This window comes from Littorina saxatilis, linkage group LG2 (assembly GCF_037325665.1).
Source record: "Littorina saxatilis isolate snail1 linkage group LG2, US_GU_Lsax_2.0, whole genome shotgun sequence".
NCBI classification, from domain to species: Eukaryota; Metazoa; Mollusca; class Gastropoda; order Littorinimorpha; family Littorinidae; genus Littorina; species Littorina saxatilis.
The window spans coordinates 78,997,642-79,010,939 of record NC_090246.1 but is presented as its reverse complement, the minus strand read 5'-3'; the positions used below and the strand labels follow the sequence as shown (position 1 = coordinate 79,010,939).

Genomic DNA, 13,298 nt, shown 5'->3' with positions numbered 1-13,298 from the left:
CAACGCTGCGTCACTACGTGTTACTTACAGTCTGAATGTCAGACACAACGCTGCGTCGCTACGTGTTACTTACAGTCTGAATGTCAGACACAACGCTGCGTCGCTACGTGTTACTTACAGTCTGAATGTCAGACACAACGCTGCGTCGCTACGTGTTACTTAGAGTCTGAATGTCAGACACAACGCTGCGTCGCTACGTGTTACTTACAGTCTGAACGTCAGACACAACGCTGCGTCGCTACGTGTTACTTGCAGTCTGAATGTCAGACACAACGCTGCGTCGCTACGTGTTACTTACAGTCTGAACGTCAGACACAACGCTGCGTCGCTACGTGTTACTTACAGTCTGAATGTCAGACACAATTCCGTGTTAGTACATGTTACTTGCATGCTGATTAAAACCCGAGACACACACAAGTTCTATGTTAAATATTAATAGGAATATAAGATTTTTAAAAACAAGTTTGAACACTGACTTACTTCCTTCCCCAAAGGAGTATGACCACAATAGCATTCATGGCAAATAACGACTTTTCTGATTCCGTGTCTTCTCTTCTCAAGCAGTAGGGGAATGAGAACATTCTTAGAAGAATCGTTCCCCATTTTGAAAGACAAATTGAAGCAAGCAGAATTAAAACAAACAGACGCGCAAGCAGAAAAAAAGATGGTTTAAAACTAGCAATGTGAATGTGATCAGCACGACAAGAAGCGTGCGACAGAAGGGTGGAGACTGGAAACTAGTGCATGAGCAGAGGGCAAAGTGCAAAGGTCAAGGCCAAACCTCTTCCTCCAGACTCTTGCACACATCCGGCGTTAGCTGCAGCACACCAACACATCACATACGTCTCATGACATACGTCACACCAAGCGTCACATTTCACATTCAATGACTGTAATGGGGCAAGTTCAAAGCTAGTTGTCATGTTCCTGTAACACAGTGTTACTCTTTCCATCAATCCCAAGCTTTACCGAGCTGCGCCGCTGTTAGGGGCAAGAAAAGTATCTTATTTCTACAGAGAGTCGAACTGTAAGGGATCAAAATCTGCATATTTATTTGTAAAAGATCATAATTATTGTCAAGGAAACGTGTTATGATTATGCTACAAACTCAGTGCCAGAACAAGGATTAGTGTGATATGCAATACAGAGTGATCTATAGGAACGACTCCTGTTTGCCAACATGAAACGTGGCGTGGAGCTGCTTATGACGCCAGAGATCTTTCTATAACATGCTGTCTGAAGGGAGCTGCTTATGACGCAAGAGCCATTTCTATAACATGCTGTCTGAAGGCAGGACACACATGATACTGACATTGGAAGAACGACCCGTGTATCATGACGTTCAAGGAAAAACATTATCACCCCGAGAAAAAGGGAAAGAGAACTCAGTAAAGTCAACAATATCCTATGAACAATGCTCTCAAGTAAGCCCACAACCCCCGCCTACACCCCCCCTCCCCACCCCAGTATTGGAATCACCTTACTGATCCTTTTCATGTCACTCACAAAATTAACAACCTCGGTCTGTTAATACATGTACTATATGCGTATGAGGAAATTCACTATCGGATACATTCTAATTCTATTACGTCAATGCAGCAGCACTCACACTCACTGCTAAATAAATAGATAAATTCTTGCTCAAACTAGTTTGGCCAAGTAAGACAACTTGACAAGAAGGACACGACAAGACGTCGTGACAAAACCAATCTGTCCTATCGGCAAGGACGGCAACTCTATCGCTGTCGTTAAGCGCCAGGGGTTTCTGTCAGCTCTGCCTCTGAATGATCGATGACACGCGCGGCGTTCTATTAGCGGGAGATTTGGGTAACAAGACAAAGGCAATACTGATTCGTGACGTATTAGAAGCGGACAAGACAGGAGATTGCGCTCATAATGGACGACGCGAGACTTCCGGTTGAGAGCATGAGAATAAACTGCCCCGCCACTGGCCCAACTCTTTCACAGTGGCGTTTAGAAATCGCAAATTCGCGGCCCGTACCTCAGCACAACAGCAGCTATGACCCTGTCAGCAGATCGCTTTCCTTTTCAGTAGGAAAACTATCCCTATTTCATTCGATCAGCGTGAGATGGTGATCGGTCTCTTGATTCATACACGATTCTCCCAGTGCTGCGAATGGAAAGATTATAGACAAAGCTACAGTCTGAGGCCGTTATTGATTCTTTTTTCTTGGAAAACGGGAATATAACAATGTATCATACATGGACTGTCTTTCTATGAACATCACTGAAAAATCCGAAGAAGTTTTTTTTTTTCTCATACAGATTACTATTTAACAATGTTATTTATCCTCCATATTCTTTTTAAACCTTGTTCGTTCCGTGTTGCGTCTGCTTTTTGTTGCCTTTTGTATTTGTTTGTTCATGATGAAGCTCACAAAAGCGAAAATTCGTCCTGTCTTCTGCTGTTATTGTATCGGTGAGTACAGCTATTTTTTGTTTTTGAACAATGTTATTTATGACATGTAGGCCGTGTTACGACCTATACAACGTAAAGGGAGGGAATCGCGCACACAGCTGCCAGGTCTTACAAACCACAACACTCCATGCTTGATACATATAGATCAGCAGGAGAAGTAGTAGTAGAAGTAGTAGTAGTAGTAGAAGTAGTAGTAGTCGTAGAAGTAGTAGTAGACTAAGTAGTAGTAGTAGTAGTAGACTAAGTAGTAGTAGTAGTAGGGGAGGGTGGGGCAGGTAGGGTCAGGGGCAGGTTGGGTCACCTTGAATAACTCTCACAATTGAAAAGATATTCCCGTTTCGTTTCCGATCTATGTTTTTGAATGTCCCAGTGCGTCCCTATCGCCAATTTGTTTGAATGGTAGTGATGTGCAAGTATGGATCCGGTGGTTTCACCATGAAATTTGACAGTAAGTGACTTTTTTGACTCTCATACTTTTTGTTCTGGATTAACAGGGTGCTCATGGATGATATCTTTAGTATACACACCTGATTCATTTTAGAAGTGAATTGTGCTGTTTAAATTCGTATTTAAATTGAATCGAAACGTAACAGACCGATTTCTTTGTGCACCCTGTGCGGGGCAGGTAGGGTATGGGCAGGTTGGGTCAGTGACTCGACCTGCCCCGTCATTACCCAACCTGCCCCTTCTTTACATATAGAGAATACTACATGGCTTGCTGTGTCGTACCAGATTTACACGAGTTTTTTTAATTTAATATTGAACTGCGAGCGAAAGCCATGTAGTATTCTGTTTATCCTACATATTTTACTTACGTGTATTTAACTGAAAATGTCCTGCAGTCGAGGCATTGTAAAAGCTGGTTGGCCTTGAGACCTGGGTCAATGATCGGTACTTGCAATCTGAACACAGCTGCCTGTCCAGACACTGACCTTCTTACCCGGGGTCAATGACCGAGTTTTTATATGAGAGGAAAGTCTCTGAAGGATTGGTCAGCGCAGAATAAGATAAGAGAGGGGTTGAAGTGAATAGCGCAAAGAGGGGGGAGGGAGGGGGGGTAGTAGCTATTTTGACATTTCACTAAACTACAAGAGTGTGATGAAAATGATATGGATGATAGTAATGAACATTTAAATGAAGCAAGTAATGAATTTCTTAATGCGCCTTTTACAAAGGAGGAAGTTATCAAATGTATAGACAAGCTAAAAAACAATAAGGCATGCGGTCAGGATAAAATAATTAATGAATATTTAAAAGCGTCACATGATCGAATGATTGATATTTATGTATTGTTGTTTAATGTTGTTTTGCAGTCAGGAAAGGTTCCAACACAATGGGCCGTAGGTGAAATTATTCCATTGTACAAAAATAAAGGCTCTCAAGCTGACCCCACAAATTATAGAGGAATTACTATACTCAGCTGCTTCGGAAAACTTTTCAGTGCAATTTTAAATGATAGGTTATCAAACTTTTTGGAGAGTAATAACAAATTAGGTCAAGAACAAACAGGTTTCCGCACAGGTTTTTCAACACTAGACCATGTTTTTACTTTGCATTGTATATTAAACTTTTTTCTCAACAAAAAGAAGCGACTGTTTTGTGCATTTGTAGACTATGAAAAAGCGTTTGATAAAGTTCGCCGTGCATTTCTATGGGAGAAATTAGTTAGTTCTGATGTTAATGGGAAGTTTTTAAAAACTGTAAGAAATTTGTATGAAAATGCCAAATCTTGTGTTAAAGTTAATAGTGAGTGCTCTGGATATTTTCCCAGTTTGTGTGGAGTTAGACAAGGGGAAAACTTGTCACCGTTGTTTTTTGCTCTATTTTTAAATGATCTAAAGCCTTTTCTGTTGGAAAACAGTAATGGTTTACAATCTATGTCAAGAGAGGCTATTGTGGCTGGAATGGATGATACGGATGTAAATGCTTTGTTTCAAATGTTTTTATTACTGTATGCGGATGATACTGTGATCTGCTCAGAGTCGGAAAAAAACCTGCAAGAATGTTTAAACAAAATGCACGAATACTGTTTAAAATGGCGTCTAAATATTAATGTAAACAAAACGAAAGTTATAGTTTTTTCCAGAGGTAAAATTAGAAATAAACCACTGTTTACGTACAATGGCAATTTAATCGAAGTAGTGTTTGATGTAATGTACTTGGGCCTTAAGATTAATCATAATAATACATTTTCAGTCGCACAGAAGAATCTATATGATCGTGCCTCAAGGGCAATGTTTGTTCTTTTGCGCACTTGTAGACAATTGTCACTACCTGTGGACATACAAGTTGACCTGTTCGATAAAATGATTGCTCCAATTTTATTGTATGGATGTGAAGTATGGGGTTTTGGTTCCTGTGAACTTGCTACTAAACTTCAATTGCGTTTTTATAAAATTGTTTTCAGACTAAAAAAATCAACTCCAAATGCTATGATATTTGGTGAACTTGGAAGATATCCACTAGATGTTAATATGAAATGTAGAATGCTTTGCTATTGGTATAAACTGATTAGTCCTATTCATAAAAATAAATTTTCAAGTATTGTGTATTGCTTTACTTATAGATTGTATATCAACAAGATGATTGAATCCAAGTACTTATGTTTCATTGAAAAAACCTTAAATGAAATTGGTCTCTCTGGCCTTTGGACTTCTCAAGAAAATATTCAATACTCAAGCACATGGTTTAAAAAGAAAGTAAAAAGAAGTCTATATGACCAGTATATCCATAAATGGTTTACAGAAATTGGAACAAAAAATATGTTTTGGAATTATCGAATGTTCAAAGATATTTTTGCATGTGAAGACTACGTCACAACCCTGCCATATCAGCAATGTGTTTCAATGATGAAGTTTAGAACATTAAACAACAATTTACCTGTACAGAAAGAACGTTATCTTAACATCCCGAGGTCAGAAAGAACTTGCACCAAATGTGTATCGCATGACATAGGTGATGAATTCCATTATTTATTTGTCTGTGATTTTTTCAAAGAAGAAAGAGCTGAGTTGTTACCACCTTACTATTGGAAAAAACCTAATGCACTTAAATTTAAAAAGTTGTTTGCTACTAAGAAAAAGAAATTGCTAAAGAATATTTTGGACTTTACTAATAGAATTTGTAACAGTTTTTCATAAATTTTTTATTTTTTTATTTTTTATTTATTTTTTATTTTTTATTTATTATATTAGCATATATCATGATTGTATTGATTGTATTTATTGTTCAAAATGCCCCCATGGGTTATGGACCAATAAACTTGAACTTGAACTTGAGCCAGCGGCTCGTGGCACTGGAGGGGTGATGACACGGTCAAGTGAGGCGGAGGGGGGTAGCTGTCTAGCCAATGTGTCTGGCCTTGATTGGTGGTAGTCCTGAGTCCTTCTCAAAGTGGGGGGGGGGGGGGGGGGATGAGTGGGCAGTAGAGAAGTGACAGACGACTTTGTGCTTCAGCGAAATTTGAACCCGCACGGCGGGCGATTTCAGCAGAATTTCGAACCCGCCCGACGCGATTTGAACCCGCCGGGGGTGATCGGGCGACCGCCAATATTCAGCCCTGTAAGCAGTGGAAAAACAGGTCCCTGCCAGACTTGCTTGACATGACCTCATTTACATGATATACACACGTGTGATTTGAACGATTATTATCTCACGAGTGTCTCTCTCACGTATGTAGGATAAATTTGTTATTGCATGAAATATGAATCATAGGTGAATTTGTTTGTATGTACGCGCGCGATTGTGTGTTGATGGGTGCGTGTATTTCATGTGTATGAGTTATAAATATTGTTTGTGTTACAGAATGACAGGTTTTGTTTATTGCAACAGCAACGGCACCATTTGTATTCAACCCTGACCTCTTATTTCAGTTATGTTTTTAATAACAACACGCACAGACATGCGAAGTTATGTTATTTTCCATTGATGTTTTTTAATATTATTTTTTGCTTCGTGTTTGTTTTTGGTAAGTTGTTACTATTGGCAATTTTCTTGTTCTTCTTTGTTTGGTTGGTTGTTTTCATATCTCAATTATATACACGGGTTAATTGTGGTATCGTTCAGCTAGTCAATTTATTAATTTACCTTTATTTTGGCAGGATAATAGCTGTTTTTCTCAAGTTGACCCAACCTTCCCCACAGGGGTACCCAACCTGCCCCGTGGTGGGGCAGGTTGGGTATTTTTGGTGACCTTTTTATTTATCGTTTATCTCTCATGATTAGAACGATTTATTTTCGAATGTTGAATTATTGTATTGCAAAAGGATTAAAGTTTTCTTAAAAAGTTGTTTGAAATGTTTTCACTGGTTAATCTTTGAATGAGAGTGAAAAAGGATTTTTTTGACCCTACCTGCCCCACCCTCCCCTACTAGTAGTAGTAGCAGTGATGTACATTTTAGTCGGTCTCCGGTCTCTGACCGATCCAATTTCCCCAGGACCTATAGCTTTAACCCCAGCAGGACACAGGTCCGATTAACCTACAGAAGAAGTGGTCAAGGGTCCGATCGTTTTTGACAATGAAGCGGACATGCGGACTGTTCAATTTTCAAGAGGAAAGCTTGTTTCGGTTTTGCCAAGCGAAAGTAAACACTGCGTGAGGAAAGCTGGTTTCGGTTTTGCCAAGCGAAAGTATGCACTGCGTGTGACCAGTTTGTTGAGTGAACGAGGCACCATATGGGATCTGATTCTTTGAATTAATTTATCCTCAAGTTGGATCAAGAAGAAAAAAAGAAAACCGAACCCATATGGTGCCTCGAGTGCATTCATTGGCTCAGCAATAAATCGTTTAAACCAATGGGAACCACCCGTGCATGTTCGCACATGCGCAAGGCATTACTTTTCGTCATAATATCCAGAAAAACCGTTGTGCGTTCGAACGAAAATAAAACGAAATAGAAACGACATGGATCCGAAAAAAAAGCTCAAAGCAGATAAAAATCAGCAGACATTGATGTCCATGCTGCGTTCGCCAGCCACTGTGGCTTCAGCTGAACCAACAACAACGTCAACCGAGAACGAACTCGTCGAAATGGAGAGTGATGGTGAAAGTGCAACTGCAAGTACGTCGACGAGCACAAGAGAGACAACCCAAGTCAAAGAGTTGAAAGACAAGAAATCACGTTCCTTCTCTGAGGAATGGAAACTTAAAAATCTTTTTAAATGCGGTTTTACGAGTCGTGTTTTTGTCCTATTGAAATTGCAATCTCAGGACACTGTGTCCTATTGATTTTCAGTCTTCAGGACAATTGTCCTAAAGGCTGCTAGAAAAATGTACATCACTGTAGTACTAGTAGTAGTAGTAGTAGTAGTAGTAGTAGTATCAATAGAAGTAGAAGTCAGGAGAAGGAATTACTATCGTATGTAGACATGACTAGACTAGTTGTGAAGGTGAGGTAGACAAATAACAGAGCAAGACGCTCCACATCAACACGATATTGATATAATTTGCATCTGTGACATCCTCCAAATCAACACGACATAATTTGCATCTGTGTCGTGGACCAGCAGGCGAGGACGGGGCGGCATTCACATTATCATACAGCTATGCAAATTAATTCAAATCAAGCACAAAGCTGCGACAGTAAGAGAAGGCAGACACCGAGACAACAGATCACTGAGGTTGGCTAAACTCGCGAACCCTTGACGTCACGACACGCAGAAATGTGGCGGTTTCGATTCATGGTAAAACTGTTTATCATAAAATTATGATTACATCAAGCGGTATGAACAAACTTTCAGACAAGTATGCTACCCATTTCAATGATGATATTCTTGTGTCAGCACTGAGCGTGACACGAGACAGTACGAATGTATTGCGGAGAGTATAGCCAGGCAATGATGGGTCCACTGCATGGCGTATAGCTATACAATGATGGGTCCACTGTATGGAGTATAGCTATACAATGATGGGTCCACTGTATGGAGTATAGCTATACAATGATGGGTCCACTGTATGGAGTATAGCCAGGCAATGCTGAGTCCACTGTATGAAGTATAGCTATACAATGATGGGTCCACTGTATGGAGTATAGCTATACAATGATGGGTCCACTGTATGGAGTATAGCAATACATTGATGGGTCCACTGTATGGCGTACAGCTATACAATGATGGGTCCACTGTATGGCGTACAGCTATACAATGATGGGTCCACTGTATGGAGTATAGCTATACAATGATGGGTCCACTGTATGGCGTACAGCTATACAATGATGGGTCCACTGTATGGAGTATAGCTATACAATGATGGGTCCACTGTATGGAGTATAGCTATACAATGATGGGTCCACTGTATGGAGTATAGCTATACAATGATGGGTCCACTGTATGGAGTATAGCTATACAATGATGGGTCCACTGTATGGCGTACAGCTATACAATGATGGGTCCACTGTATGGCGTACAGCTATACAATGATGGGTCCACTGTATGGAATATAGCTATACAATGATGGGTCCACTGTATGGCGTATAGCTATACAATGATGGGTCCACTGTATGGAATATAGCTATACAATGATGGGTCCACTGTATGGAGTATATCTATACAATGATGGGTCCACTGTATGGCGTACAGCTATACAATGATGGGTCCACTGTATGGAGTATAGCTATACATTGATGGGTCCACTGTATGGAATATAGCTATACAATGATGGGTCCACTGTATGGCGTATAGCTATACAATGATGGGTCCACTGTATGGAATATAGCTATACAATGATGGGTCCACTGTATGGAATATAGCTATACAATGATGGGTCCACTGTATGGAATATAGCCAGGCAATGCTGAGTCCACTGTATGAAGTATAGCAATACATTGATGGGTCCACTGTATGGAGTATAGCTATACAATGATGGGTCCACTGTATGGAATATAGCTTTACAATGATGGGTCCACTGTATGGAGTATAGCTTTACAATGATGGGTCCACTGTATGGAGTATAGCTATACATTGATGGGTCCACTGTATGGAGTATAGCTATACAATGATGGGTCCACTGTATGGCGTACAGCTATACAATGATGGGTCCACTGTATGGAGTATAGCTATACAATGATGGGTCCACTGTATGGCGTACAGCTATACAATGATGGGTCCACTGTATGGAGTATAGCTATACAATGATGGGTCCACTGTATGGAGTATAGCTTTACAATGATGGGTCCACTGTATGGAGTACAGCTATACAATGATGGGTCCACTGTATGGAGTACAGCTATACAATGATGGGTCCACTGTTAAGCGTACACATAAGCAGAACAACAAAGAAACCAGAAAAAGACACCAGAACAAGGACCAACAAAGCCACGTATCTTACCAGTTTTTCCAGCTGCTTGTACACCACCGAGAAGTAGTGAACGTGAGTCCATCTGGAAGGAAAAAACCCCAGTCATTTCAAGTAGTTATAATTAAGTATACAAACAAAGCAAACGACCAAACAAACCAGGGCCGGACCAAATGAGTTGTAAGGGGGGGGTTCCTCCTTTTTTGGGGGGGCAAATCAGCGAAGTGGCAAAGCCACAAGCGCGCGCCTGCAAAGCAGGCGCGCGAACTAGGGGGGTCCGGGGGCATGCTCCCCCGGACAATTTTTGAAAAACGGTTAAAATCTGTGCAATCTGGTGCATTCTGGGTCTTGTTTTGAGGGTTAAGAGCAGCATTGTGGGGGGGGGGGGGGGGTACCTTTTTCTCATCGGATTTCACATTGAATAAAATTTGTTAGAGACACACACAAAATTTATTTAAAAAAACCACAAAAAAACAAAAAACACTCAAAGCAAGGTACATGCTTTTTCCAGGGGTGGGGTTCCGGAACCCATGGAACCCCCCCCTGGGTCCGGCACTGCAAACAAACAAAATACCAACAAAAGAAGGTTGCACTGACTGTTCAAAGAGCGTCCTGTAAACAAACCAACCAACAAAGACACCCCAAAACACACCAACAAACAAAGCAGGACAGCAGGGTTGCATTGACTAGTCAAAGAGCGCCATGTAAACAAACAAGTCAACCTACCAACCACCCATCCAACAACCACACAAACCAACAACAAACAAAATGTGTCACTGACTGTTCAAAGAGCGTGTTGTAGAAGTGGCATGCCCTGTAAACCTCTGTGTTGATATGGTTGATCAAGTCTATCAGGCTCTGTACGTTGTCTTCCTCTCTCTGTAACACAGTGTTACATGGTGTTACATATTGTTACATGGTGTGTGTGTGGTTAATCAAATCTATCAGGCTCTGTACGTTGTCTTCCTCTCTCTGTAACACAGTGTTACATGGTGTTACATAGTGTCACATGGTGTTACATAGTGTGTGTGTGTGTGGTTGATTAAGTCTATCAGGCCCGGAGCCATCAATACATCGGTCAGGAAGAAGCATAATGCTGTAAATCAGTCACAACCAGAAAGGCTTCCTCGGGATGAGCGATACAACCCCTCAACAAACCCGTAATGTGATATGTTTCTGAAGGCCGTGCATTGTGATGCAAATGAGAGCAAGCAATCAGCCTGGCGGAGCCGTGTGGCTATCGGCCAGACTTTTTGCTCAGTACCAGATTGATGGATATGTTTTCCATGCATATCAAGTTACCTTCCCTCCCAGCACTGATCTACCGTCAGGCTGACTGATTTAATGGCGGTCCTTGGAGATTTATTTATTTATTTATTTATTAAGGAGATTTCTATAGCGCATAACTAAAAGCACTATGCGCTTTACAATATCACTAGGTATAAGCACACGCAAACATACTCTGATTAAATAGAACTTAGGCTAACAAGACAATACTAAGAACACTAAACATTTGAGTTCATACAAAAATAGAGAATTAAATTAAATACTGGACAAACGATTAAAAAAAGCTTAAGGCCTACACCGACTACAGTGGACTATTTCAAATACAAAAATTTAGTTAACTATAAAAGGCAGTGCATAACACTCCATAGGGTCGATCAAATAAAAAACATAAAAGACTATTTAACTATCATTACTTCGTAAAAGATAATAAACATGGTATACAAAGCTGTAATTTTTAACAACAAATCTAAACAGATTTTCATGCCATATTGCACAACACATTTTGACACACACCCAACCTCACACAAGCACACATACACACACACACACACGAACTACACACACACACACACACACACATACACACACACATTTACTCACACACACACATACATACACACACACACACACACTCACACACACACATACACCACACACACACACACAATAAATTCAACAAATATTTAAATACATAAAAAGAATTAAGTAAGCGTTTAAAACATATTTTACAAACAACAGTAGTACATATTATAGTGTTACTAATGTGAGACTACCCAATAAAAATATTTAACTAGTGAGTTTATTGGAATGCTGGCAGATAAAAACATATCACGAGGCAGGCGTGTGCTTCAGGTATTGTAAGCAGACTTGAAAAGGTGGGTTTTAAGGGACTTTTTGAAAGTGGAAGAGGTTTTACAGTGACGGATGGGGTGGGGAAGTTGATTCCAGAGAGTGGGAGCGGAAAAGGAGAAAGAACGGTCGCCAGTGGTTTTGGTTTTGGTGCGTGGGGTGGAAAGTATTCTGCTGTCAGTGGATGAGCGAAGCTGTCTGGATGGAGTGTAAGGATGCAAGAGTTCAGAAAGATAGACAGGAAAGTGAGGATCAGTGAAAGAGTTGAAGCAGATGTTGGCGGTTTTGTGTATGATGCGGGAAGATATAGGAAGCCAGTGGAGTTGTTGTATAAGTGGTTGTATGTGGTCGTGTTTCTTTGCCCTGAAGATGAGTCTAGCTGCTGTGTTTTGGACTTTCTGAAGTTTGTCTGTGAGGTGCTGGGGAATGCCTGTGAGTAGAGCGTTGCAGTAGTCAAATTTGGAGAGAATGAGAGAGCATACAAGAGTTTTGGTGGCGTCAAAGGAAAGAAGATGTCTAATGCTGCTGATTTTTCTGATCTCAGTGTATGCAGATCTACAGATGTTCGTGATGTGCTTGTCCATGGAGAGGGTGTCTGTGAAGGTCACTCCAAGGTTTCTAGCAGAGGATGAGAGTTTGATGTCAGAGTTGCCTACAGAGATAGAAGAAGGAACAGAAGGAGGGAGAGGCTTGTTTTTAGGGTGTAGTCCGCGCGTGTCGTGTGCACACTGGATGTTATTGTTTTATGTTATTACATGTACTAGTTATGGCGTATGTTCTGATGTATATATACACCACACATTAATTTCTCATTTGAGATAATACAGTTTTCTATGGCGATGTTTGGAACACTGACGACGTAGTGTAGAATGCAAGCAGGTTGCTCTTCCAGTTTGAAGAAACACGCTGTGACCAGGGCCCGTATTCTTGAAAAAGCTGCAACTCATATACTGGCCTGTAGAACCACTTCCGCTCGATAAGTCCGTTAAGTGTTATTTATGAAACCCCGATAAGGCCTTACCGGGGTGTCACCGAGCTGTAAAGTTAGAGGACCCTTCCCCCTCCTCTAAAGTCGCTACCTGTCAGGTAATGCATTACAGTGTCGAGAATTTGTAAACTGATATCGTGGCCAAACGGTTATCGCTTTTGCCTGATACGCCAGTCTCCTTCACTACCATCATTTACGATTAAACTGAAGACTCACCTGTACAAATCTGCCTTTTACTAAAATGAACAATTTAATTAGGACATTGAAGCTGTGGTGTAATGTGTGCATGTGACTTGTGAGTGAATATGCTGAATGATAAGTTTGCTTGTTGACTGGTTGTTTTTACATTTAGTCAAGTTTTGTTAAACCTTCTAGAGGATCATTATGTATCTGGTGGTTGTTTATAAAATGTTAACTATTAGTATTAATGCCTGTCTTGTATG

General features: G+C 40.6%; 1 protein-coding gene across 1 annotated transcript in view; it reads right to left on the bottom strand.

Moving 5' to 3' along the window:
- LOC138959820 (BAI1-associated protein 3-like) overlaps positions 1-13,298 on the bottom strand; it is a 117,741-nt gene that overhangs the window by 36,809 nt on the left and 67,634 nt on the right. The window contains exons 14-15 of the mRNA XM_070331452.1: positions 10,513-10,610; positions 9,765-9,816 (exon numbers count right to left, since the gene is read on the bottom strand). Coding sequence (XP_070187553.1) covers positions 9,765-9,816; positions 10,513-10,610 — 150 coding nt within the window. The remainder of the gene's footprint in view (positions 1-9,764; positions 9,817-10,512; positions 10,611-13,298) is intronic.